This window comes from Liolophura sinensis, chromosome 1, assembly GCF_032854445.1.
Source record: "Liolophura sinensis isolate JHLJ2023 chromosome 1, CUHK_Ljap_v2, whole genome shotgun sequence".
In the NCBI taxonomy this organism is placed as follows: domain Eukaryota; kingdom Metazoa; phylum Mollusca; class Polyplacophora; order Chitonida; family Chitonidae; genus Liolophura; species Liolophura sinensis.
The window spans coordinates 21,374,443-21,400,271 of NC_088295.1; the positions used below are offsets into that span (position 1 = coordinate 21,374,443).

The 25,829-nt window shown below is 39.6% G+C and overlaps 1 protein-coding gene across 1 annotated transcript; it reads right to left on the reverse strand.

Moving 5' to 3' along the window:
• Nucleotides 1–5: 5 nt before the first annotated feature.
• LOC135470392 (uncharacterized) lies at nucleotides 6–24,567 on the reverse strand. Its single transcript, XM_064749349.1, has 20 exons — nucleotides 24,343–24,567; nucleotides 23,541–23,665; nucleotides 22,853–22,985; nucleotides 21,952–22,128; nucleotides 21,456–21,590; nucleotides 20,410–20,716; nucleotides 17,417–17,581; nucleotides 15,702–15,952; nucleotides 14,879–15,003; nucleotides 12,639–12,753; nucleotides 11,445–11,624; nucleotides 10,938–11,057; nucleotides 10,319–10,700; nucleotides 8,845–9,399; nucleotides 7,236–7,790; nucleotides 5,863–6,333; nucleotides 4,235–4,966; nucleotides 2,547–2,813; nucleotides 1,101–1,400; nucleotides 6–185 (listed from the first exon to the last, which is right to left on the reverse strand). Exons 1-20 carry the CDS (start codon nucleotides 24,565–24,567, stop codon nucleotides 13–15), a joined length of 5,493 nt encoding a protein of 1,830 aa, XP_064605419.1. The 3' UTR covers nucleotides 6–12.
• Between the last annotated feature and the right edge of the window lie 1,262 nt (nucleotides 24,568–25,829).

The following is a 25,829-nucleotide window of genomic DNA, read 5'->3' on the forward strand; positions in this document are numbered from 1 at the left end:
TTCTTGGATTACTCAATTGCATAGCGTTACTTGGTCTTGGGGGATACATTTGCCATTTGTGTCGTAAAACTGGCCATTGGGACAGACAGCGAGTGTCCAGACACCAGCGCCTTTGCACATAACATAGCAGGAACAGTCATTATACACGGGGATCACCTGGCCGTCAACCAAACACAGAGCGTGGACTGAAACAAAACAGAAACAGTCATTATATATGGGGATCATCTGTCCATCGACCAAACACAGCGTGGACTGAAACAAAACAGGAACAGTCATTATATACGGGGATCACCTGACCGTCGACCAAACACAGCGTGGACTGAAACAAAACAGAAACAGTCATTATATACGGGGATCACCTGACCGTCGACCAAACACAGCGTGGACTGAAACAAAACAGGAACAGTCATTATATACGGGGATCACCTGACCGTCAGCCAAACACAAAGAGGGACATAAACCTACTTTAAACATTAAAATATCTCGTATAACAATATCTACATTGTAGAATGCGATCTTCTTCGGGACCGATTTTGGTGGCAAGTCAGGACCAAAATCTGCAGTTCTTTGTGCCTTAATTAGGACTTTGTTCATATAATAGTACGCCAAACTTAACATTTGTCCAGATTATGACCTTGACTAAGTATGCACCTGTCTTTGTGAACTGGTTTGAAATTATTCCAGTAGGGTTCACATAACTTTATGACAAGATTAGTACCTATGTTACCGGTTGCTTTGATCGAATGGTACGTGATTAACTGGTCTGCAGTGTGAACCTAAATGTGTCATGTCGCGGAACCTGATTGAGTGGTCGGCCCTGTGGAAGTTGATTTACTGGTCCTGTAGAACCTGATTAAATCATCATGTGGAATCTGAATGAGTGTTCCCATGGAACCTGACTGAGTGGTTCCTGTTAAGGTGGACCATCTGATCTTTTAGATCGCAATAACGTAGGAAGCTGATTGGGTAGATCGGTAGATTGTCACTGAAGCTACACACAGTCACCACTCTTTTTTTTTTCGCATAGTGTGATGGTGGCTGTGGATTTAACGTGATAAGTACTTTACTCAAGCGAATGCCATTCAGTATTTAAAACTCACAATTTTGTACTAGACGGAAGCCTCTCCGTGCGTGTCCAAAGGATCCGTCCAGATCACACTGATCTGGTGTAGAGGGGGCCTTCAGGGGTGCGGTGATATCGACTGATGCTGCAGACTGGCAATCTGTGACTACGCCTGGCAACTCGCAACGACTTGAGTCTATGTGAAAGTACTGGCATTCCGGACACCGTTTCACGTGGTAAATACCGATGTTGGAGAATGTACACTGGACGAAGGAGCCACAGTCAGTGTTTAAAGGGAGGTGGGCATTGTCTCCCGCTAGTCGACAAAGAGTTACAACTGTGCAGACAAAAACAAAGTCATGAATTCAAACATGGACCAGTTCCACGAAATAAGTCACCTGTACAGATATATAGGTAGATTAGATCGTTCTCAAGTTGTAGCCTACTGCAGACTTCCAGAACAAATGGAAAGCTTTATCAATATTATGAATCTAAGTTATGTCATTTTGCATCTTCCGATAAAAGAATGAGCTCTTCAGTGATACAGTGTTACTATCTCAAGTAATGCACTGGTGTTTGGGAAGTACCTGTTTAGGAGACGAATTCTCATAGCATTTAAATTCATAGGGTCATCTGAGAGGATAATGTCATCTTGTACACACATCTAGAGTGCACCGGCATGTCAATGTTTATCCCAGCATTTTACCTTAATATTTATTGAACAATAATTGAAATAATCTATTACTTTTCTAATTCTCTTCAAGTTTCTGTTCCAAGTGGCATGATGTACGTTACAATGTCAACATCACCACTGACAGAATATAACACATCTGACGTAGGACCTAAAGTATCCATACATCACTGATTACGTGATACCAAAAACCAACACTACCAGCGTGGTTTGCTTGGTTCGATGAACTTCTTTTCTAGAACGTATAATACCACCTAATTCCCCAACTATCACACATCGCCTGGCTTAAGAAAAAAATCATAATTGCGTTGATCTCAAACAAAACCCGGAGGCCATATACACGGTTTTGTTAATCACAAATTCTTTTTACTTAAATGTTAACGTAAATATAATTCAGGGTAGACATTCATACAGGCGCTTATCCCTTGTTTAGCAATGGTGCTTAATTACATTATGCTTCATGCGCAAGGGAGTATAAACGACCACGTTCCTTTCAAATTATTACATTTGATTCTGCCAACAGCATGGCAGACCTAGGCTCGATTTACGTGCTTCTGCCACGCCATATCGGTGATGAGGATAAATCTCGGGTAACAGAACATCATTCAAATCAACATTTTGTCTACTAGTATGTATTTTCTTCTTTAGGAGTTATATGTTCTTTTCAAGAATATTTTACATATACAGGGCACCACGCAAGTTTATCAAATTGAATATAGACGACTTTTTGTCGAGGGTAGGCCAAATGTCTGTCTTTGATTTTAAAGTCGCTAAAGCGTAATGAAAACTCACAATCTTGCGACTGAGTGGACGCTCGTGGTTTGGCTGGTGCTGTACATTTTTTTGCAGTTGAAGGACTAGCAGTGGTGGTTGTAATCACTGGTATGGGGTCTTGGCAGTCGGGAACATCTTCGGGGTATTCACAAACATTACTTTGACTGCTGAAGTACAGACAATCAGGACAGGTCATGATGGACCAGGAGGAATATTCACAGTGGACGTATCGTCTACAGTCAGGGTTATATTGGATCAGTTTGTTGTGAAAGCACATTTCATCGACTGAAAAGAGAAAAAAGCAATTATAAGGACTATTAAAGAAAGCGCAAAAGGGCCTTAAAGACAGATAATACAGCAATGAAGTACCTTTTCACGCGCAATGGCGACGCGGGGACCAAGCAGGATTTTAGCACTGTTCTCTTGTAAAACACGAGTACGTTACCAGTTTGCTCATATATCGTCAACGCAAGCTGCGAAAGGTATTGAATAAACAACAGACTACACAGCTTAGAACCGAGTTACTTTAGCTAGGTATTTAAATCATTAACCTCTCATTATACCGCTAATCACAGCATCATCACTGATGGCGAATGCGATGGTATCTTATCATTGTTTGCAAAGGGAGATCACAGGTTTTGCCATACGTTCATTAGCCTCTTATTATACTGCTAATCACAACATCTTCACTGATTACTAATGCGACGGTATCTTACCATTATTTGCAAATGGAGATCACAAGGTATGTCATACGTTCATTAGCCTATCATTATACCGCTAATCACAGCATCTTCACTGATGGCGAATGCGATGGTATCTTACCATTATTTGCAAAGGGAGATCACAGGTTTTGCCATACGTTCATTAGCCTCTTATTATACTGCTAATCACAACATCTTCACTGATGACGAATGCGATGGTATCTTACCATTGTTTGCAAATGGAGATCACAAGTTATGTCATACGTTCATTATCCTCCATTATATCGCTCATCACAATTGCGATTGCACTGGTATCTTGCCATTGTTTATAAATGGAGATCACAATTTATACCATACTTTCATTGGCCTCTCATTATTCCACTAATCACAACATCTTCACTGATGGCAAATGCGATGGTATCTTACCGTTGTTTACAAATGAAGATCACAAGTTATGCCATACGTTCATTAGCCTCTAATTACATCGCCAATCACAGCATTTTCACTGATGGCGAATGCGATGGTATCTTACCATTATTTGCAAAGGAAGATCACAGGTTTTGCCAAACGTTCAGTAGCCTCTAATTATACTGCTAATCACAACATCTTCACTAACGGAGAATGCGACGGTATCTTATCATTATTTGCAAAGGGAGATCACAGGTTTTGCCATACGTTCATTAGCCTCTAATTATACTGCTAATAACAACATCTTCACTGATGGCGAATGCGATGGTATCTTACCATTGTTCACAAATGGAGATCACAAGTTATACTATACGTTCAGTAACAAAGTATTGACTTTTTAGAACTCATATTTGTCCTAAAATCTCAGTTGACATGGTTCGCCGAGCAGTATAGATTAGCACTGTCCGAGCCTTAACACAACAGGTCATGTGGGTGATTAATTGCAGGTCCAGATGCTTTGTTGTGGTTATCTGACTAAAAGTTTTTCTTGTAAAGTGTGGATATAATTATATTTATTGAAACCGCTGTTCTACGTACAATTTTGGACATCCTGAGAATTTCGAGGCCTCTGAGGACTGTAGCATGGTTTTTGGCTGGTACTGGCAGTAGATGGAGTTGTAGACTTGGTACTAGAGCCAGTAAACTTGGTGGTTGTTCCTGTCGATTTTGTTGTAGACCCAGTGAACTTGGTGGTTGTGCCTGTCGATTTGGTGGTAGACCCAGTGAACTTGGTGGTTGTGCCTGTAAACTTTGCGGTTGTGCCTGTTGATTTTGTTGTAGACCCAGTAAACTTGGTGGTTGTGCCTGTCGATTTTGTGGTTGACCCTGTATATTCAGTGGTGGGTCCTGTCGATTTTGTTGTAGATCCAGTAAATTTGGTGGTTGTGCCTGTCGATTTGGTGGTAGACCCAGTGAACTTGGTGGTTGTGCCTGTCGATTTGGTGGTAGACCCAGTAAACTTGGTGGTTGTGCCTGTCGATTTTGTGGTTGACCCTGTATATTCAGTGGTGGGTCCTGTCGATTTTGTTGTAGACCCAGTAAACTTGGTGGTTGTGCCTGTCGATTTTGTGGTAGACCCAGTTGATTTTGTAGTTTGACGCGTACAGTCTATTACGTTTTCTGGGAAGTCACAGACGCTGTTTCCAGGGTTGAAGTACAGGCACGCAGAACAGTTTTTTATGACCCACCCATCGGGTTCACATTGAACAAAACGTGTACAGTCTGGGTTGTATGGCAACAAATCCGTGTTATTGGCACAAAGCTGGGTAACTGAAGTGAAAATTTAAAAAAGTACAATTAAATTGAGGCAGTCAGGTATTTTATTATTCACAACTGAAGGGAGATTTGAGAGCTAAAGCATGATTGCAATGTAAGCATTTGCACAACCAAGACTTACGATTAGCCAAAACAAATCATGGGGTCCAGCGCATGAGTTAATCCTACAGAGATGATACTGTTTTCAAGCCGTTTAACACGAGTACATTTCCAAGCTGGTACTGACCAGTTTGTGATTGTAATGTGATGGATGGAAAGCATGAACATCTGGTCAGTACGTTTTTATTTATAAATTATAAACACATGAGGAAAACACTTTATGTTTCAAATCGAAATAATTAACTTCAAGCTGATTAATGTAAAGAATACTATTAACTCCTTAATTTCAAACATAAAACTCTCCGTATGGCAACTGAAAGCTGTCTTCATTTCTGGTAATATAAAGACTAAAGGTCTTTGAAATGAATTTTTTGCTTGTTTGTTTTTTGCTGAGCTGGTTTAGTTTCGGTGGCGGAACTATTCTAATAAATGATGTTCACCAAGTGTAGACGTACATGTAGAAGACTGTGTAAAATAAGCGTATACACTGGATACGTCAAACTGCACCGTTTATCTGTGTAGAACAGATTACATTCAGATGTGTTGTACGACCGAGAAAATAAAAAAAAAGCAGAACCAGGTCTACAATGGCTTCATAGAAGTGAACTGGTTAATTGTGAAAACGCACAAATTGCACAACTTCGAATTAAGGTTCATTCAGCCCAACGGATCACATTTATATATAAGACGTGCTTGAAATACAGATACAGCCCAATTTTCAATTTGAACCCCGATCAATAAATAAATAAAGCAGAGAAACATAATTAAGTTGACAATCTTGATCCACTCACAATTTTGTGGTTCGTTTGTATTTCTAGGTGGTCCATTGCACACCACAGAGGTTGTAGGCAGTGTGGACCCAGTAAACTTGGTGGTTGAGTCTGCTGATTTGGTGGTAGAGCCAGTAAATTTTGTGGTAGACCCTGTAAACTTTGTGGTTGTGCCTGTTGATTTGGTGGTAGATCCAGTAAACTTGGTGGTAGACCCTGTAAACTTTGCGGTTGTGCCTGTTGATTTTGTTGTAGACCCAGTAAACTTGGTGGTTGTGCCTGTCGATTTTGTGGTAGACCCAGTTGATTTTGTAGTTTGACGCATACAGTCCATTACGTTTTCTGGGAAGTCACAGACGCTGTTTCCAGGGTTGAAGTACAGGCACGCAGAACAGTTCTTTATGACCCACCCATCGGGTTCACATTGAACAAAACGTGTGCAGTCTGGGTTGTATGGCAACAAATCCGTGTTATTGGTACAAAGCTGGGTAACTAAAGTGAAAGTTTAAAAAAGTACAATTAAATTGAGGCAGTCAGGTATTTTATTATTCACAACTGATGGGAGATTTGAGAGCTAAAGCATGAATGCAATGTAAGCATTTGCACAACCAAGGCTTACGATTAGCCAGAACAAATCATGGGGTCCAGCGCATGAGTTAATCCTACAGAGATGATACTGTTTTCAAGGCGTTTGAGACGAGTACATTTTGCAAGCTGTTACTGACTAGTTTGTGATTGTAATGTGATGGATGGAAAGCTTGAACATCTGGTCAGTACGTTTTTATTTATAAATTATAAACACATGAGGAAAACACTTTATGTTTCAAATCGAAATAATTAACTTCGAGCTGATTAATGTAAAGTATATTATTAACTCCTTAATTTCAAACATAAAACTCTCCGTATGGCAACTGAAAGTTGTCTTCATTTCTGGTAATACAAAGACTAAAACTCTTTGAAATAATGTTTTTTTGCTTGTTTGTCTTTTGCTGAGCTGGTTTAGTTTCGGTGGCGGAACTATTCTAATAAATGATGTTCACCAAGTGTAGACGTACATGTAGAAGCTTGTGTAAAACATGCGTATACACTGGATACGTCAAACTGCACCGTTTATCTGTGTAGAACAGATTACATTCAGATGTGTAATACGCCCGAGAAAAAAAGGCAGAATCAGGTCTACACTGGCTACATAGAAGTGAACTGGTTAATTGTGAAAACGCACAAAATGCACAACTTCGAATTAAGGTTCATTCAGCCCAAAGGATCACATTTATATATAAGACGTGCTTGAAATACAAATACAACCCAATTTCAACTTAAACCCCTATCTCAATCACTGCAGCTTGAAATAAAGCAGAGAAACATAATCAAGTTGACAATCTTATTTCACTCACAATTTTGTGGTTCGTTTGCATTTCTGGGTGGTCCATTGCACACCACAGAGGTTGTAGGCAGTGTGGATCCAGTAAACTTTGTGGTTGAACCTGTTGATTTGGTGGTAGAGCCAGTAAATTTTGTGGTAGACCCTGTAAACTTTGTGGTTGTGCCTGTTGATTTGGTGGTAGATCCAGTAAACTTGGTGGTAGACCCTGTAAACTTTGCGGTTGTGCCTGTTGATTTGGTGGTAGACCCAGTGAACTTGGTGGTTATGCCTGTCGATTTTGTGGTTGACCCTGTATATTCAGTGGTGGGTCCTGTGAATTTTGTTGTAGACCCAGTAAATTTGGGGGTTGTGCCTGTCGATTTTGTTGTAGATCCAGTCGATTTAGTAGTTTGGCGCGTACAATCCATTACGTTTTCTGGGAAGTCACAGACACTATTTTCAGGGTTGAAGTACAGACAAGCAGAACAGTTCTTTATGACCCATCCATCGGGTTCACATTGAACAAAACGTGTACAGTCTGGGTTGTATGGCAACAAATCCGTGTTATTGATACAAAGCTGGGTAACTGAAGTGAAAATTTAAAAAAGTACAATTAAACTCAGGCAGGCAGTTATTGCATAATATACAACGGATCAGAGATTTGAGAGCTAAAGCATGATTGCAATGTAAGCGTTCGCACAACCAAGACAGTCTACCACTCTTATACGATTATCCAGAACAAATCATGGAGCCCAGCGCATAAGTTAATCCTACAGAGATGATACCGTTTTCAAGGCGTTAGAGACAAGTGCATTTCCAAGCTGTTACTGACCAGTTTGTGATTGTAATGTGATGGATGGAAAGCTTGAACATCTGGTCAGTACGTTTTTATTCATAAATTATAAACACATGAGGAAAACACTTTATGTTTCAAATCGAAATAATTAACTTCGAGCTGATTAATGTAAAGTATATTATTAACTCCTTAATTTCAAACATAAAACTCTCCGTATGGCAACTGAAAGCTGTCTTCATTTCTGGTAATACAAAGACTAAAACTCTTTGAAATAATGTTTTTTTGCTTGTTTGTTTTTTGCTGAGCTGGTTTAGTTTCGGTGGCGGAACTATTCTAATAAATGATGTTCACCAAGTGTAGACGTACATGTAGAAGCTTGTGTAAAACATTTCCAAGCTGTTACTGACCAGTTTGTGATTGTAATGTGAGGGATGGAAAGCTTGAACATCTGGTCAGTACGTTTTTATTTATAAATTTTTTATAAATATTATTATATTTATAAATGTAGAAGCTTGTATAAAACATGCGTATACACTGGATACGTCAAACTGACCGTTTATCTGTGTAGAACAGATTACATTCAGATGTGTAATACGCCCGAGAAAACAAAAAAGACAGAATCAGGTCTACAATGGCTACATAGAATTGAGCTGGTTAATTGTGAAAACGCACAAAATGCACAACTTCGAATTAAGGTTCATTCAGCCCAAAGGATCACATTTATATATAAGACTTGTTTGAAATACAAATACAACCCAATTTCAACTTGAACCCCGATCTCAATCACTGCAGCTTGAAATAAAGCAGAGAAACATAATCAAGTTGACAATCTTGATCCACTCACAATTTTGTGGTTCGTTTGCATTTCTGGGTGGTCCATTGCACACCACAGGGGTTGTAGGCAGTGTGGATCCAGTAAACTTGGTGGTTGAGCCTGTTGATTTGGTGGTAGAGCCTGTAAATTTTGTGGTAGACCCTGTAAACTTTGTGGTTGTGCCTGTTGATTTGGTGGTAGAGCCGGTAAACTTGGTGGTAGACCCTGTAAACTTTGCGGTTGTACCTGTTGATTTGGTGGTAGACCCAGTGAACTTGGTGGTTGTGCCTGTCGATTTTGTGGTTGACCCTGTATATTCAGTGGTGGGACCTGTTGATTTTGTTGTAGACCCAGTAAATTTGGGGGTTGTGCCTGTCGATTTTGTTGTAGATCCAGTCGATTTAGTAGTTTGGCGCGTACAATCCATTACGTTTTCTGGGAAGTCACAGACACTATTCCCACGGTTGAAGTACAGACAAGCAGAACAGTTTTTTATGACCCATCCATCGGGTTCACATTGAACAAAACGTGTACAGTCTGGGTTGTATGGCAACAAATCCGTGTTATTGGTACAAAGCTGGGTAACTGAAGTGAAAATTTAAAAAGTACAATTAAACTCAGGCAGGCAGTTATTGCATAATATACAACGGATCAGAGATTTGAGAGCTAAAGCATGATTGCAATGTAAGCGTTCGCACAACCAAGACAGTCTACCACTCTTATACGATTAGCCAGAACAAATCATGGAGCCCAGCGCATAAGTTAATCCTACAGAGATGATACTGTTTTCAAGGCGTTTGAGACGAGTACATTTTGCAAGCTGTTACTGACTAGTTTGCGATTGTAATGTGATGGATGGAAAGCTTGAACATCTGGTCAGTACGTTTTTATTCATAAATTATAAACACATGAGGAAAACACTTTATGTTTCAAATCGAAATAATTAACTTCGAGCTGATTAATGTAAAGTATATTATTAACTCCTTAATTTCAAACATAAAACTCTCCGTATAGCAACTGAAAGTTGTCTTCATTTCTGGTAATACAAAGACTAAAACTCTTTGAAATAATGTTTTTTTGCTTGTTTGTTTTTTGCTGAGCTGGTTTAGTTTCGGTGGCGGAACTATTCTAATAAATGATGTTCACGAAGTGTAGACGTACATGTAGAAGCTTGTGTAAAACATGCGTATACACTGGATACGTCAAACTGCACCGTTTATCTGTGTAGAACAGATTACATTCAGATGTGTAATACGCTCGAGAAAACAAAAAAGAGAGAATCAGGTCTTCAATGGCTTCATAGAAGTGAACTGGTTAGTTGTGAAAACGCACAAATTGCACAACTTCGAATTAAGGTTCATTCAGCCCAAAGGATCACATTTATATATAAGACTTGTTTGAAATACAAATACAACCCAATTTCAACTTGAACCCCTATCTCAATCACTGCAGCTTGAAATAAAGCAGAGAAACATAATCAAGTTGACAATCTTGATCCACTCACAATTTTGTGGTTCGTTAGCATTTCTGGGTGGTCCATTGCACACCACAGGGGTTGTAGGCAGTGTGGACCCTGTAAACTTTGTAGTTGTGCCTGTTGATTTGGTGGTAGATCCGGTAAACTTGGTGGTAGACCCTGTAAACTTTGTGGTTGTGCCTGTTGATTTGGTGGTAGAGCCGGTAAACTTGGTGGTAGACCCTGTAAACTTTGTGGTTGTGCCTGTTGATTTGGTGGTTGTGCTAGAGGAAGATCCCGACTCTGACAAAGTACATCTAATCGTGTTGACTAAGGGGTATGCCTGAGCTCCACAAGATCCTGAAAAATCCTCCTCATTGAGAGACCAAACAACTGCTCCACCTAAGTCTTCTCTCTTGATAAAATTTGCCTGAATAAAAAGCCCAAGAATTTTTCGTGAAACAAGCAAGAGATCAAAACTTGCTTGAGCGCTGTGAATATTTTATGTCTAGATACACCATATTAAAGCGGATGAATTAATAAATTGTATATGCATTCTGAGATTTTAATGTCACTTTGATAGATTATGTTAAAATGCACTGACTGCATTGCATGTTGTCTATGGTTATCATCTTAGAATCTGATAAAGTTGGTGCAGTTTGATTACCTTCTCTCTAACACTTCTCTCGTTGTCGTACGTCAGCCAGACTAGCTTGGTGTTGTAGGCAAATGGCACTCTCCTTACGTTATCCCAGGCCGTCTGGTACCCGGATAGCGCGTTACATATCTAAATTAAACACATACACACGGGCTGTAAACTTACAAATTTTCAACAGGTATTGGTGAAGGCACATTCAACCTGCCTTGTCGATCGGTATTAAGCCTGTGACTATTTATCAAACTGCACGTGGATACAATTTTACTGATTAGCTGAACAATGGATCACAAGAGGGAAAATTTGTCCAAACGGCTTTTTTCTACTCTTGCTGAGGGGTTAATCTATTTCATGACTGTTTAAGATACGGTAATAATATACATACTCAAGATGTGATTATTTCCTGTACCACCACCAGTCTCAATACCAGTTTGAAACAGTTCTTTAACACATACACCTCATAAACACGAATAATCTCCGAAGTGTGTACTTCAAGGAAATGTGATGTACTCAATTTACCAAAAAATACGGAGTGATACCACTATTGCGCCGACAGGTGGACTCAACACCGGTCGTTAGTTGTCCTGGACCGTTGTTCATTTGGTTAGCCAAGCGAAACTGGCGTCCATAGACGGGTATTCCCATGACCAGTTTTCCCCGGGACAGACCATTATTCAGGTAGTAGTTTACGGTCCAGTTCTGCAACACAGTACAATAATATATATATTTGCGAAAAAGTTAGTGTCGGTCAGTGACTCGGCATGAAGGCTCTGTACATATGCACAGCTTGCAAGTAGCTCAGATTTTAAGCATATCTTTATTCTAGAATCCGGAAGTTAATGAGCAACTTTTTTTCTCAAATAGTTATTGTTATTAACGAAAAGGTGTGGGTGCGCAAGTTCACTGGCAGCTTTCGAGTATGCCTGCCATTGCCATGCTTTACACTGTGATCTTAGTTGCACAATAGGGAAGTGGAGGAAGGCGGGAGGCAGTGTGGCGACTGGATGCCTGCCTTTCTTAAGTCAGGTGTGGGGGAGGGGTGTATGTATGTAGGCCTTTGCATGCTTGGGGATTTTACGTCGCATTTAACAATTTGTCTGTCCTATAACGACGAGAAGTCATTCGATGCTCTTGTATATACTGTGTCTTCTTGTAGCAGGACGAGCCCATATCGCCACTGAAATATCGTGCCGCGGCACCAGACATGACACCCCACACAGTCACACTATACAGACACCGGATCAACCAGTCCTGTTTCCTTGAAACCTCTCAGTGCTGAGTGCCAAACAAGCCAGCAACAAGTAAAGTTTTGATCCCACATTTTCCGACTTTGACGGCGGTGGTGTGAGATGAGGGAGGGTATGTGTGTGTTGGGGAAAAACGGAACGAGGCGACGGCAATTGTTTATTACTGATTGTTACAAGGGAAGATGCTTCCTCTGAGAAAGCTTGATATAAACCTCGGGTACGTAATATTTGCAATTAATTCTTTAGATATGCAAATGTCAAGAAAAGTCTCTTGGTAATCTGAAATGCATGTGACTTGTATTGCATGTATTATGTTTAATTTCTCTGATCTAATGGACAAAACACCGATGATTTAATAGAAGAGGTTGGCTGACAAATGTGTCGTTTTCTACTTTCAAAAGTGTTTAAGAAGATACTCTAGTATGAGAAAGCTTTATTCTCAGCTTGTTAGACAGAATGTTTTTACCTGGTTTAGTTGCGTCAGTTCCCCAGTGCCAGCATACAGTGGCGCATTCATACCAGTGCGGTCTGCACACCTTAAGTGATAGTCAAACGCTAAAACATTCACAAAATCAGCGTACCTGAAACACAACATTAAAACGCAATGTACTACAAAAGCGACATTATACATTGCCTTCTAATAATGGGAATTACATAATTCCTAAGACATTGCATAGTTATTTCTGACAGCTCAAAGGAAATGACAGTTCTTCATACGTCGTCTATATTGTGATACATAGAATTAAACTAAGTGTACAAAATATAAACCGGGGGCATCTCTGGCCTGGTGCTTTACGTGTTTGCGCAGCGTAATAACCCAAGAACGTCTCACTAGTGCGGTCCCTGTGAGTTCAAGTAAAGCTCATGCTGAAGTGAAATACTCTTGAGTACGGCGTAAAACACCAATCAAACAAATAAATCAATCAAAACGTAAGCCTGTTGTATTGATTGTAAGCGGAAATAGCCAATATATTATGCTCCTGCCGTGTCGATTGTTATAGGGAACAGGCAACACCCTGCCTCTGCCTTTAATTTGTCGTTAAGGGAAATAAGCAACACCCTACTCCTGCGGAACTGGTTATCAGATGAAATAGTCAACAACCAGAGGGACCAGGCAACACCATGCTCAATTCGTTATTGATTGTTAGAGGGAATAGATAACGCTTTGCCGCCGTATTGGTTGTTACAAAGAATAGGCGACATCCTGCTGCCATATTTACTATTAGAGGGAATAATCAACAATTTGCTCCTGACGTATTGATTGTTAAAGGGAATAAGCAATGCTCTACTCCCGCCGTATTGATTGTTAAAGGGAATAAGCAATGCTCTACTCCCGCCGTATTGATTGTTAAAGGGAATAAGCAATGCTCTACTCCCGCCGTATTGATTGTTCAAGGGAATAAGCAATGCTCTACTCCCGCCGTATTGATTGTTAGAGAGAATAATCTACATCATTCCCCTGGCGTATTGCTTGTTAGATGGAATAATCTATACAGAATGCTCCTGCCGCATGGATTGATACTGGGATTAATGTACACCATCCCTCTGCCGTATTGATTGTTGGATGGAATAATTTACACCCTGGCCCTGTGGTATAGATTGTTAGAGGGATTAGTCTACACCCTGGTCCTGTCGTATTCATAGTTAAAGGAAATACACAACACTCTGCTTCTGCGGTGTTGATTATTAGAGTTAACTGCCTACATCCTGCTCCTGTCGTATGGATTGTTAGAGGGAATCTACATTATCATCCTCCCGTGTTGATTGTTTGAGGGAATAATCCAGAAACGCTGCAGTATGCTTGTGTCAATCAGGCTGTGCGAAATGACAGCTTTCCTGTTCCTTTGCTTTAACACCCATAAACTCTACCGTTTTTCGATATATAACTGGTGATAAGGAGAATTCTCGTTTTGACTGCGCTGAAAAGCTTGCCATGGGTCTTGTCGAAACATTTATTAAAATTTTCGCCGTCGTATAATTGAAATATTCTTGAGTACGGCGTAAAACACCAATCAAATAAATAAATCAAATAAATTATTAAAATTTCACAACCTTTGTCTAAACACACACTCCATGCAATATTGGTAAAATACACACTGCTTTAAAGAATATGCGTTATAACGTATATCTTTTATATAGCGAATGAGGAACCCATGGAGCCTCAGCTGATTCGACAGCGACGTTATCTTAGGAAGTTTCTGTCTGGCGAGACGTACCATTAAATCAATAAACGAAAGAATAAATGAAACATTAGGTGTCTGTCGAGAGACTACTTCAATAATTCAGAACTCAACGTACGCAGTACGAACGTCTGTATGCCACGCGTCAAGCTACGAAAGCTACAATTCGGTAAGGGCCTCCACCTCGTGACACCTAGGATCAACCAGGAAAACAGGACTGGTTGATCCGGTGTCAATATAATGTGACTTGGTGGGGTGTCATGTCTGATGTCTTCGGCATAATAGATTAGTGGCGACAGCATTTGGCGACATGGATTCGCTCTGCCACACGAAGACACAGCATATGTACACACACTTAATGGCTCCTCATATGTCATGTGACTTATAAACTATTAAATACGACACAAAACCTCAAATATACATACAAATCGGTTAGCCATCCAGGACCTGTTTGTTACAAAACTACACCTAACGCATTTGCCTTGGTGTATGTTTGACTATCTGTTGTCATGGAAGTTACGCCAACCTTTGTAATTCTGGAATAATGTATGAGCCGTCAATCACCTCCTTCTTGGCTCCCGTGGCTACAGTCAGCAACAAACGGGACGTTGGAATACTCATAGCTTCCTCTGAGAAAGCTTTATATAAAGCCTGACAAAAAAAGCAATAATATAGGTTTACTTACATCTGTTTCAATGTAAAAAGAACCCAACATCAAGAGACAATATTAGCAATTTAGAAACGCGTTCTATGTACTATAATCGATATGGTATAGTTGACCGAGATTCTACCTGAAATTAATACACACCTATAATTTAAGTGAAGACATTTTATGTAATATATACACATAGAAAAGTATGACCCGCGTGAAAATTGAAAGCTGGTCATCAGTGAAAAGTTGATTTAGCAATACCTTGTTTCTTCTAAAACCTGCGACACCTGGTCTGCTCAATTTAGCCAATATATATATATGTAATTCTAAGAGGAATATTGAGTTTCGTTGCTTTATATGGCTAGACCATTTAACGAACAACATACTCATATCTTTACTTTTCCATTACATTACCAAATAAATGTAATATCTTACTTTTGACACTACAAATATCTGTCCCAGATTTTAGAAGAATTAGGGTAACTCAATGGAATTAAGTGTTTTTTTAAAAAACAGCAATGGGGGCCCTTTTATAAAACAAACGGTAGATGTCATAGTCTACTCTACTCTTCCAATTATCAGTTTTACGTTGTGAGCGACGGATGTGTTCTACTCCTCTTGGCTCTTAATCCATTTAACAGTCTTTAAATGATTTACGATATAGGCCACGGCTGGAGGAAAAGAACTATTGGCTTACCTCTAGTAATGCAGTAAACTTAGTCTGAATAGACGGCACTTGAGATGCTGAGGGAAAGAGCCATGCGAGATCTAGACCGTCAAAGGTTTCATTTCGCAGAAAACCAATTGCAGATTGAGCAAATTCATCTATGTTGGTGTCACTTGAAACCAGATCATTAAAAGGAGCCTGAAGATGATTCCACCCACCAATGGACAGTAAAACCTTCAGATTAGGGTTCTGTGAACGAAGCGCCAATACTTCGTGGTAAACTTATGAAAAAAAGAAGAAAAAAGTACACATTATTCTTAACTCACATCAATGTTAAGATTTTGCGAACGTTTGTATTGTTTGTTAAAATCTAACTTTCGTGACTTAATAAATTTCCATTCACTGTTTCCATAACATAGGTGTTTACTTTCGCTGATGTTCAAAACCTGAATGTACATTCACGTCCATTTGATTTAGGCCCTATATCACCCCATGTGATTCGTGTGTGTCGAGACATATCCTATTTTCCGCTTTATCAACCTGTGAGAACATTTAATACTACTAAAAATAGACTGCTCCTAACATTAAAGTCGAAGGTCATATACACTTTAGAAAGATTTCTCTACCATTTGTCACTTTAATGACAGAATATCATCTCCGATTGTTTTGGTGTTTAAGAGTCACAGGTTAATATGGCAACAAAACATTTTAGCATATATTACATACATGGTTTATTATTCATGGGACGTCTCGTTGTTTATCCACTTGCTTGAATTTCTCATTAAAAGCATCTGTGTGAAATTCGGGGAAACCGCATATCAGCAACGTATGTGAATTCTGATGGGTACAAATTATGCACACCTTTGGCTGACCTATACTTGTTCTGGTATGAATGCGATGTTACGTCTTCTTTGTACAAAGATCAAAACGGTTTACTGTCACGTCGACTATTAGATAAATAGTGGACGTGAGGGATACACTAAAGACTCCTCACTTGGATAGCAATACACCCAAGGGTCCTGCATGCAGCGTGTACATGCCTGGTCTTGTAGTATTTGTTAGATCTTGTGTGTTATGTGACGATTTCAACCAATGTTATTCCATCAAACGCATTCACTCCAATTTTCTTAAGTTTTCCAGTAAATATAAATGTCTTAGACTGGGCGTCCAGTATGGCTGGCATAACTGTGTCTAATTCCACTCACCCGGGGCTAGGGGTTTAGGGTATTCGTCGTGTTAAATCGTCATATATGATATATGGATATATCATATATAAGCGCAACTGAGATACATATTTTGACTATTGGTAACCTATAAAACTAGCGTGGTTATAATTTGGAAACTGATATTTTTAATTCGCCTAGCAAATTTCTTAGGTCTTTCCAACACCACTGAAAACTGTTTAGTACTTCTCTTTGCATGAATCCGTCATTGTCTTACTTTCTTAGTTAGAGCTATTGTCTTAGTTCTTTGGTGGCTTGTGTTGAATGATGCTTTGTAATGGGCCCTGCGATTATTGCCGTGGAACGTCCACTTTGGTTAACGGTTAGTATACGAATGTTTGTTTTGAAGCCTAGATTCAGCTACACTCTTCACCGATAGATGTCAGTTTGGGGAGAATCCATTAAACCTTTTACACGAATTATAATTTTGCATAATACCAGACACGTACATTGGCATACCTATATACAAATCGAATTTGGAAAGTACCGTGTCATCTTCGTGTCTGACCTGTGTGTCATTACCTTGTGTGTCAGCAGTTGTTTCAACGCTGATGGTGTTTTCATTCAAAGAAGCGAAAGCATAAATGAGATGAGTGCACAGGTTGACGTCTATATCCGGATAGTACAGAGGGGGGAAGTAATCCCTCTTGGTTACGTAGCACACCATCCTGTAGTTCGTCTGAGCACCTGAAGGATAAACGTTACCACTTATTTTTATAGACAAGAATACCTGGAGGGAAATGTGCTCAAAAACCAGAAGGAATCTTTCTGATGAAACCATCAGCGATTCCAAAAGTTTACAAGCCTTCATTCTTGCAACACAAGACAGTACGACTGACGCAAAGGCGCCAGGTCATACCAAGACATAAAAATATGTACGTAAGCAGTCAATGTCTTGATCTCTTAATTCTCCATAGACGCTGGTATAGGTTTTTACACTGGTGGATTTCGATCAAAAGTGTGACTCGCCGGACAAATAAATGTACGACTAAGTGTGTATATAGCAAGTCTAAGCTTAAAGCAAATGCTACAGCGGTTGTTAGCTGAGGTGGAAGCAGCATTATTCACCGACATCCCATGTGAAACATGAATATTATAACAGTTTCATTCCTTTAATGGATAATATAATTTTAAAATTATTATAATGGTCTGATACAAACAGTGGATACTCCATCATTGTTGGCCTAGACCTAGGCTACTCACATGGATCCGGTGTCGTTGATACGGGAATGTCTGTTGTTACATGTGACGACGTACTCGCTAACTGTGACGTTTTATCCACAGTTGCTGTGGTCGTGGCTGTTGTAAGAGTGTCTGTCGTTACCAGGGTTGTGGCGATATTAGGCTTGGAGGTATCTGTGCTGGTAGACTGCGTCGTTGTTACAGGAGTCATAGAGGTTGTAGTTACGGGTACAATATACCCGGGACAGTCCCGAACCTCTGATATGTTCTCACACTGTGATGTGTCTATACTAAAATATGTCTGTTCGGGACAGTCTTGCATAAACGGTATGTAGGTGCCCGGGCTAGTAAAAATACATTGTACAAATTTTCGACAGTCTGTGTTGACGGGTAAACGCTGGCCAGGATTTTGACATAGTTGATCGACTGAAAAGCATTATAACAAGCTCTAAAACATAAATAATGATGGCTTGAAAAAGAAATAAATAAATTATCGATCCACGTATATACAGCATGCCCACTTCTTCATTAGTTACTATACATGCATTAAGATTCATATGCTATATTCCATAACCAAATGTTTTCTAGGAAAACAGAAACTATGCCTAATGCGTTACCGTGTCCATCTGATGGAAGCCTAAAACGTAGATTGTACACATGAAGCCTGGGGCCACTTTCAAAAATCTTATTTCGCGCAACTTTTTTCGTAAAGGAAGTGTGGGTTGTCATTTACAAGAAAAGCCACGAAAAAGTGATATACGAAGATTTGTGAAAGTTTATTCAAGCAGTTTTCGCACAAAAGTCATAAAGTATTTAAATACTTACAGTCTTGAACTTCCGTGCTATTTCTCACTGGAGCAGTGGTTACTGTTGTAACTAGAGAGGTCGTTGTTGTTGTTGACGATGGTCTTGTCGTCGAAGATGGTGAAAGGTCTTTTGTTTGTGTTGATGTTGTAACAGGAGTCACAGAGGTTGTAGTTATGGGTGCAATATACCCGGGACAGTCCCGAACCTCTGATATGTTCTCACACTGTGATGTGTCTATACTAAAATATGTCTGTTCAGGACAGTCTTGCATAAACGGTATGTAGGTGCCCGGGCTAGTAAAAATGCACTGTACAAATTTTCGACAGTCTGTGTTGACGGGTAAACGCTGGCCAGGATTTTGACATAGTTGATCGACTGAAAAGCATTATAACAAGCTCTAAAACATAAATAATGATGGCTTCAAAAAGAAATAAAGAAATGACCAATCCATGTAGGCCTATATATAGCAGTTCGTCTTTTTCTTCAGTCACTACCTCCATTATAAGGTCCATGTGTTACATTCCTTAACCAAATGTTTCTTAATAAAATAGTCAATAAAAATAAGTTTCGTGATGGCGTAGAAGTTATGTAGCATTAAAATACGTGTTTTGAGCAGTCTTGAGCTTCCGTGCTATTTCTCAATTTCAATTTTCGCGCAAAAGTCATAAAGCATTTAAATATTTACAGTCTTGAACTTCCGTGCTATTACTCACTGGAGCAGTCATTACTGCTGTAACTAGAGAGGTCGTTGTTGTTGTTGACGATGGTCTTGTCGAGGATGGTGAAAGGTCTTTTGTTTGTGTTGATGTTGGAACAGGAATCACAGAGGCTGTAGTTACGGGTGCAATATACCCGGGACAGTCCCGAACCTCTGATATGTTCTCACACTGTGATGTGTCTATACTAAAATATGCCTGCTCGGGAAAATCTTGCATTAACAGTATGTAGGTACCAGATCCAGTAAAAATACACTGTACAAGTTTTCGACAGTCAGTTGCTGATCAGAACTTTGACATAGTTGTTCGACTGAAAATGACGAGCTGTCTAGGATGGAATTTCCATGTTACAGTGACAGAAGCCCGTGAAATGCCATAAACGTGCAACAAGTATAATAAGACAATGTTAAGAAAGCCACACGTGCAAGAAAAGCTACAACCATGATGTGCAAACACGGATATGTTTTATACTCATGGCATAGCAGACATACAGCTACGAAAGCACGAAAGCAATCACTGTACAAACCCTATTTCATGCACCCACATATGCTGTCGCGTATCTTTGGGAGGGTTTCCACAGCAGTCTACTTTGTAACAAGCGCAACTTCCTAATTGCTGTGACATCTTCAGCATAAGATTTTGAGTCCGCTTGCACCCAGACCCGTCGTTAAGAAAATACTCATCCTAAAGGATAGGTGACCAACGTTAAATGATAGGATGTAAACAATTGAGCGGGCAAACCCAAAGAACACAGAGCGACCGACTTTAACAGGTGTCAAAGTTAAAATAAAAGTATACAAGCTCACTTACAGTCCTGAGAGACCGTGCTCGCCCGTGTTGGTGCAGTTGCGGTTGTTGGCGTCGTTGTGATGAGTGGCTGAGTAGTTGTTTTGAAGGCGGATGTTGTTTTCATTGTCGTTTCCTGGGACAATGCGGTCCGTTGTGGTGTTGTACCGGGTGTTGATGGCGTCACACACAACTGGACCGTTGGGCCTAATGTTTCCTGGAGTGTATTAAGAAGTGGAAAGTTTCCCTCACCACAGCTGTTGGAGAAATCATCTCGATCTAGAGACCACACCATTGCTCCCCCTAACGAGTTGTCCACGATGAACTCCGCCTGTAATACAAGAGCATTGTGTCGGAGGTAAAAGATGACAGAACACTATGATCTATAGGAACTTCTTTATCAAGCAGTTCACAGTGTTTCAGTTCAATTCACAAGTCTTTGACCAATGTGGTGTCGTGCTCAAATCCAGCTGCAACTAACTTTGTTTCGGCCTTTACGTCAGGAGGCTTGGTTGTATTCAATGTATTGCTCCCGGTATTGCCCTTTATCCCTTCTGCAATCTCCCAAACAACAACAACTTTTTGCTAAATAAATTAAGTAACTAAGTTTCCTTGAGAATTTTGAGCACATATACCGGATCCTACTTTACAAAACGATCGTAGGATTGTCTCTACCGTGGGCAGCACATGTTAAAGACATAGGTAGCCATGGCCGTTACATTCGGCTTAACCTACGGTCACTTGGAGGAACAGTACACAGCAATCAGTATATTCTGTGTCCAGTTTTAGGAAGAGCTATACCTGTAGTGTTGAACATCATGGAAGCTGCGATTTCCCGGAACCGTCAAATTTCAACATGAGCCTTACGACATTTAAAATTTTACTGGTATTGGTTTATTTGAGTGAAAGTTTTCATACTGTTTATTCCACTTTTTCATACCTCCTTCGAGCCTCTCAGTTTATCAAAATTTGACAAAACGCCACAGAATATAGGTGCCAGCGCCCTGTAATTTTTTTCTTTTTATCTGTATACAGTTTAGCGAAATTTTAGCAAAGTTTTAGATTCTCACCTTTTGTTGGATACTCCTTGTACTCTCGTATGTTATCCACTCCTTGCCGTAAGACGCATAAGGAGCTTCTTGCTCATTGTCGTAAGCATCCACCCATCTCCGGCTCTGGTCACGTGCAGATAGACCGTCACATGTCTATGACATTCAAGAAAACAAAGAGCATGTCCATAGCCAAATTACATGTGCATTAAAAAATTAAGTAATAACATTGAGCGGTACATACCCTATCTGAGATGAAGGAGTCACCTCTTACCCATCCAGATTGATGGATCCATCACATCCAATGCCCTCCCCCCCCCCACCCCCACCCCCCACACCCGGCCTCAACTCTTCACGTGAACACGTTACGTTTCATTCCATTCCAGTTTAAAGCAATTATGGCGTCATGCCGTCAGAGAAAGATTGACAACCAATATGTGGGACATCTAACTGGCCTACTTGTTACAATACGTATACTTGAGCGACAGTTCGGAAAGGTCTATTGCTTTATACATACCTGATAGTACGGAACCCTGTCATCATCTGGCAGACAGTTTAGCGGGATGTTAGTTGGAGAACCAACTCCCTTGTTGGCCACGTGCTCCAGAGAGAATTTCAATCCGAACGTTGGTATTCCTAAATTTATCTTATCGGGAGGTAATCCCAAATCTATAAAATAATTCACTGTCCAGTTCTGTAAAATAAAACAAAAAAGTCGTGCTTATAATTCAAGTTGAAATACCTCCCAAAGAGGTGATGATATGACCACACAATTATACATACACTTATATCTAATCATAGCAGTAATATACATATTCAGGATGTAGTTCCCTAGTGAGCCAATCTACATGAGCACTAATCATTACAGCTTGAGTTCCAAGTGGATCTGGTTCTCTAGTGAGCTAGTCTTCATGAATACTGATCATTATACCTTGAGTGCCATGTGGATCTGGTTCTCCAGTGAGCCAATTTTTTTATGAATACTGATCAATATACCCTGCGTTCCAAGTGGATCTGGTTGTTTGTTGGGAAAATCGGCATAATCATGGATCATTGTACCCGAGGTTCAAAATTATGTGGCTCTTAGCTTAACTGTTTACAATGATATAAGTATGAATGTTTATGCCCTGAGGTCAAGAGGAGCTATTCTATTACTTATTCACATGAGTCCCGGTCTTCTTATTTTGCCGGGTAAAGGAAAAAATAATAATAGATGTCTCATGAGAAACAATCTTGTTTCGGGGGAATTTTTTTTTCGCAAATGTGTTTGCATATAGAAATATATATCTGGTTTCCACCATCAAGGTTTAGATTGCGAATAAATATTCGAACCCGGAGAAGAGTAAATACACCTGATGCGAGTTAATTATGGCACGAGTTTTGACTCTCAGAGGGAACATTTTTTTTTCTTAAATTACCTGATTCAACTGCTCTGCTCCTCTGCCCATGATTCGTTCTTCTTGGCTGCTGTATAATGGAGCGTTCAATCCGGTCACATTTTGACAGTGGTTATGATAGTTGTATGAGAGTATATTCGCATAATCAATATACCTGCAATTTGAAACATGTTAATAAAGAAATTGTGGGTTGCGCATTGCAAGAGAAAATATTTAAATCTGTACAGTACCAAATTTGCAGTATATGTGAAAAATATATCCTGGTTAAAGAATCATAACTGAACTTAACTCGCCTGGCCACATATGCGGTGAGGCATAGTTTTTTGGCTTTGGTTTCTGTTTTCTACCGTACGTTTATTCAGTGACTTTTCATTTTTATAGGTGGTGTGAAAGGAACGCGGACACGTCAGTGAAGTTAGTCTGCGGTTCGCAGTTAGCGGATGGCTGTTCAAGCGGGGAAAGTCATTATTTCTGTAAAATATACATTAGGCTATATCTCCATTGTTTCTGCACCTACAGACATCATGTTTGATACATAAATGGTACGTATGTCTTTACAATACAAAGTATCTCGGAAGTATAACGAGGTTATCTTTTCAAAGCTTAAGCCGTCGAAGGGAATTTTCCTGATAAATCAACGCGTTGGCTCCACGAAACGACAATTCTACGAACTGTGAAATATGAAATGAAATGTGAAAACATCATTTACGGTTCTATCGACGGTATATCATAGGAGGCATCTATGGTGCCCTTCGTAGAAGCCAATGTTACGGCTAGCAGCAGTCGGTCGTTTCCTTGTGCGTCTGCTTCGGCGTTAAATGCTGTTCGTAATTCCTGTAATATACAACAACAACAGCAAAGAATGAGCGCTTGAATGGGAACCTTAAACAGGCAGACCAGCAAAGAGTCTGCTCATAATATATTTATATAAGCTTATAATATATTTACGAGTCTAACGTTTCTTTCTGGAAGAAGCTCTGCCAATGATGACTCTGAGTCACTGCTGTGTCTAATACGTCTGGAAGTATTGAACCAGTTAGCAAGTTAATAGTTCCCAGCGTATCAGCGTCATCTATTTTGTTCATTTCGGATTGTCTTACTTTCACAGGGCGACTCTAGAATACGATATTGTTTTCTATAAACAATGAATGATTATGAATTAACTCTTTGGCAGAATGGTAGCTATATCGTGGCCATTTTCTCTGAAGAAGGCCTGCTTGGAGCCCTGTCAATCAAAATACAACGAACGCTGTATGTGGGTAAGAAGTATTCAAAAAGAAAAATGTTCACTGGAATGTAACACAGGCCCGACTAATCAAATCGGGCCTATTTATTCTCTCTCTAATTGAGCTATAATTACGCTATGTGTATAGTACGTGTTATGTTGAAAATCACACAGTATTATGTTATAATAACAGAATACATTCTGGCATCACTCAGACAACAGACTTTCGGTTAAAATTAACACATTAGTTTCTTGAGTGTAAAAGGTGTACAAGATGTAAACTTACACGAATGAGCTGTGTGTAGAGATCAGGGGATGGTAAACTATTCCCGGGGAACTCCCAGGCTATGTCAATACCATCGAATCCATATTTTCGCAAGTACTCTACTACATTCGTCGCAAACTGTAAGATGCTGTCTCGGGAGGACAGCATGTCAAGGAAAAGTTCTGAACTTTGTTCCGGTCCTCCCACCGACAGAAGAACTTTCATTCTGGGGTTTATTGACTTCATATCGACCAGCTCATTGTAGCTTCCTGTCGTATATGTAAAGGCACTTGTCGTGATACAGAAAAGAAATGGAATATGAAATGTATTTTAAGGCCATTTTTTGAAACAAAATTGTCAAACTATTATTATGGGCACACATAATAATTCTGTAGTGAGTTTTATGGTGATCAAGTATATAGCTATATTATAATGTATTTATAAGGATAAATTCTAGAACATTACATGACTCACCACCAGGGGTATCATCGTTAAATTCCGTAGGAGCAAGATCAGCGTTGTTGATCTGTGCATAGCCGAAGTGAATATGAGTACATCGACAAGCTGGGATATCCTCGGCAAAAAATCGATGGTCAGTTATAAGTTCGTACTGGCTCTGATTGGAGAAGTAACACACTAATTTATATTGCCAGGTTTGTTCTGCAATTGCAAATAAAATACATGTGGACAAATATGATAATGCCTTTGCTGTTTTGGGTTAACGTACTTTACATCAAATAACAATACTCACATATACACGAGCAATCTTCGCCGGAGTGTTAAAAGATGAGAATTTGCCCAATTCTCGCCAGTCCACCACAATATTTCGGTTGCATGGCCCATGGTGTGTGGATAACACCCATAGTGGCTATCTCCTAGAGCAAATAGAAAATTAACAACACTTGTCGCCTCCATCCACCCCTCATGGCTGGTGATGAAATCTTTCAGTTGACAGACTTCTATTCCCCTACATCCTGTCTCGGATTATTTCTAAGCGAACCATTATATATTTTAAATATACGTTACGTTAAGTACGATGATACGTACTTAATGACAGTTGGATTGTTTTATTTATATTCTTGAACAGTTCATTAGGACGATGTTTGAACGTTAGTTTTAATAGAAAATCTCCAAAAACAACACCTACATAAATATATAAATACAAACGTCTATAGTATATGAATAAAATTATTCGTCGTTGTTTTAAGAGTTTTCTAGTTTTAATTTATTTTTTTTATTATTGTTTCGGCTATTGAAGTGTACTTAACAATTTACAGTTTAATTTACCAGATGGCCTGCTTCTATCTGTTTCATGGATTGTCGGCTTCTATTTATTTCACCTAAACATCTTTCGTCACACATGGCTTTCATATACGTTAACTTTTCGTCGACTAGACTACTTACTGTTAAACTACAAATAAACTCAGTGCGATTTCTTCGTTTGTATAACCAATGCGTGGGTAAAGAGTTTTACCTATGCCATAATGACATGAAATAATGACACTTTC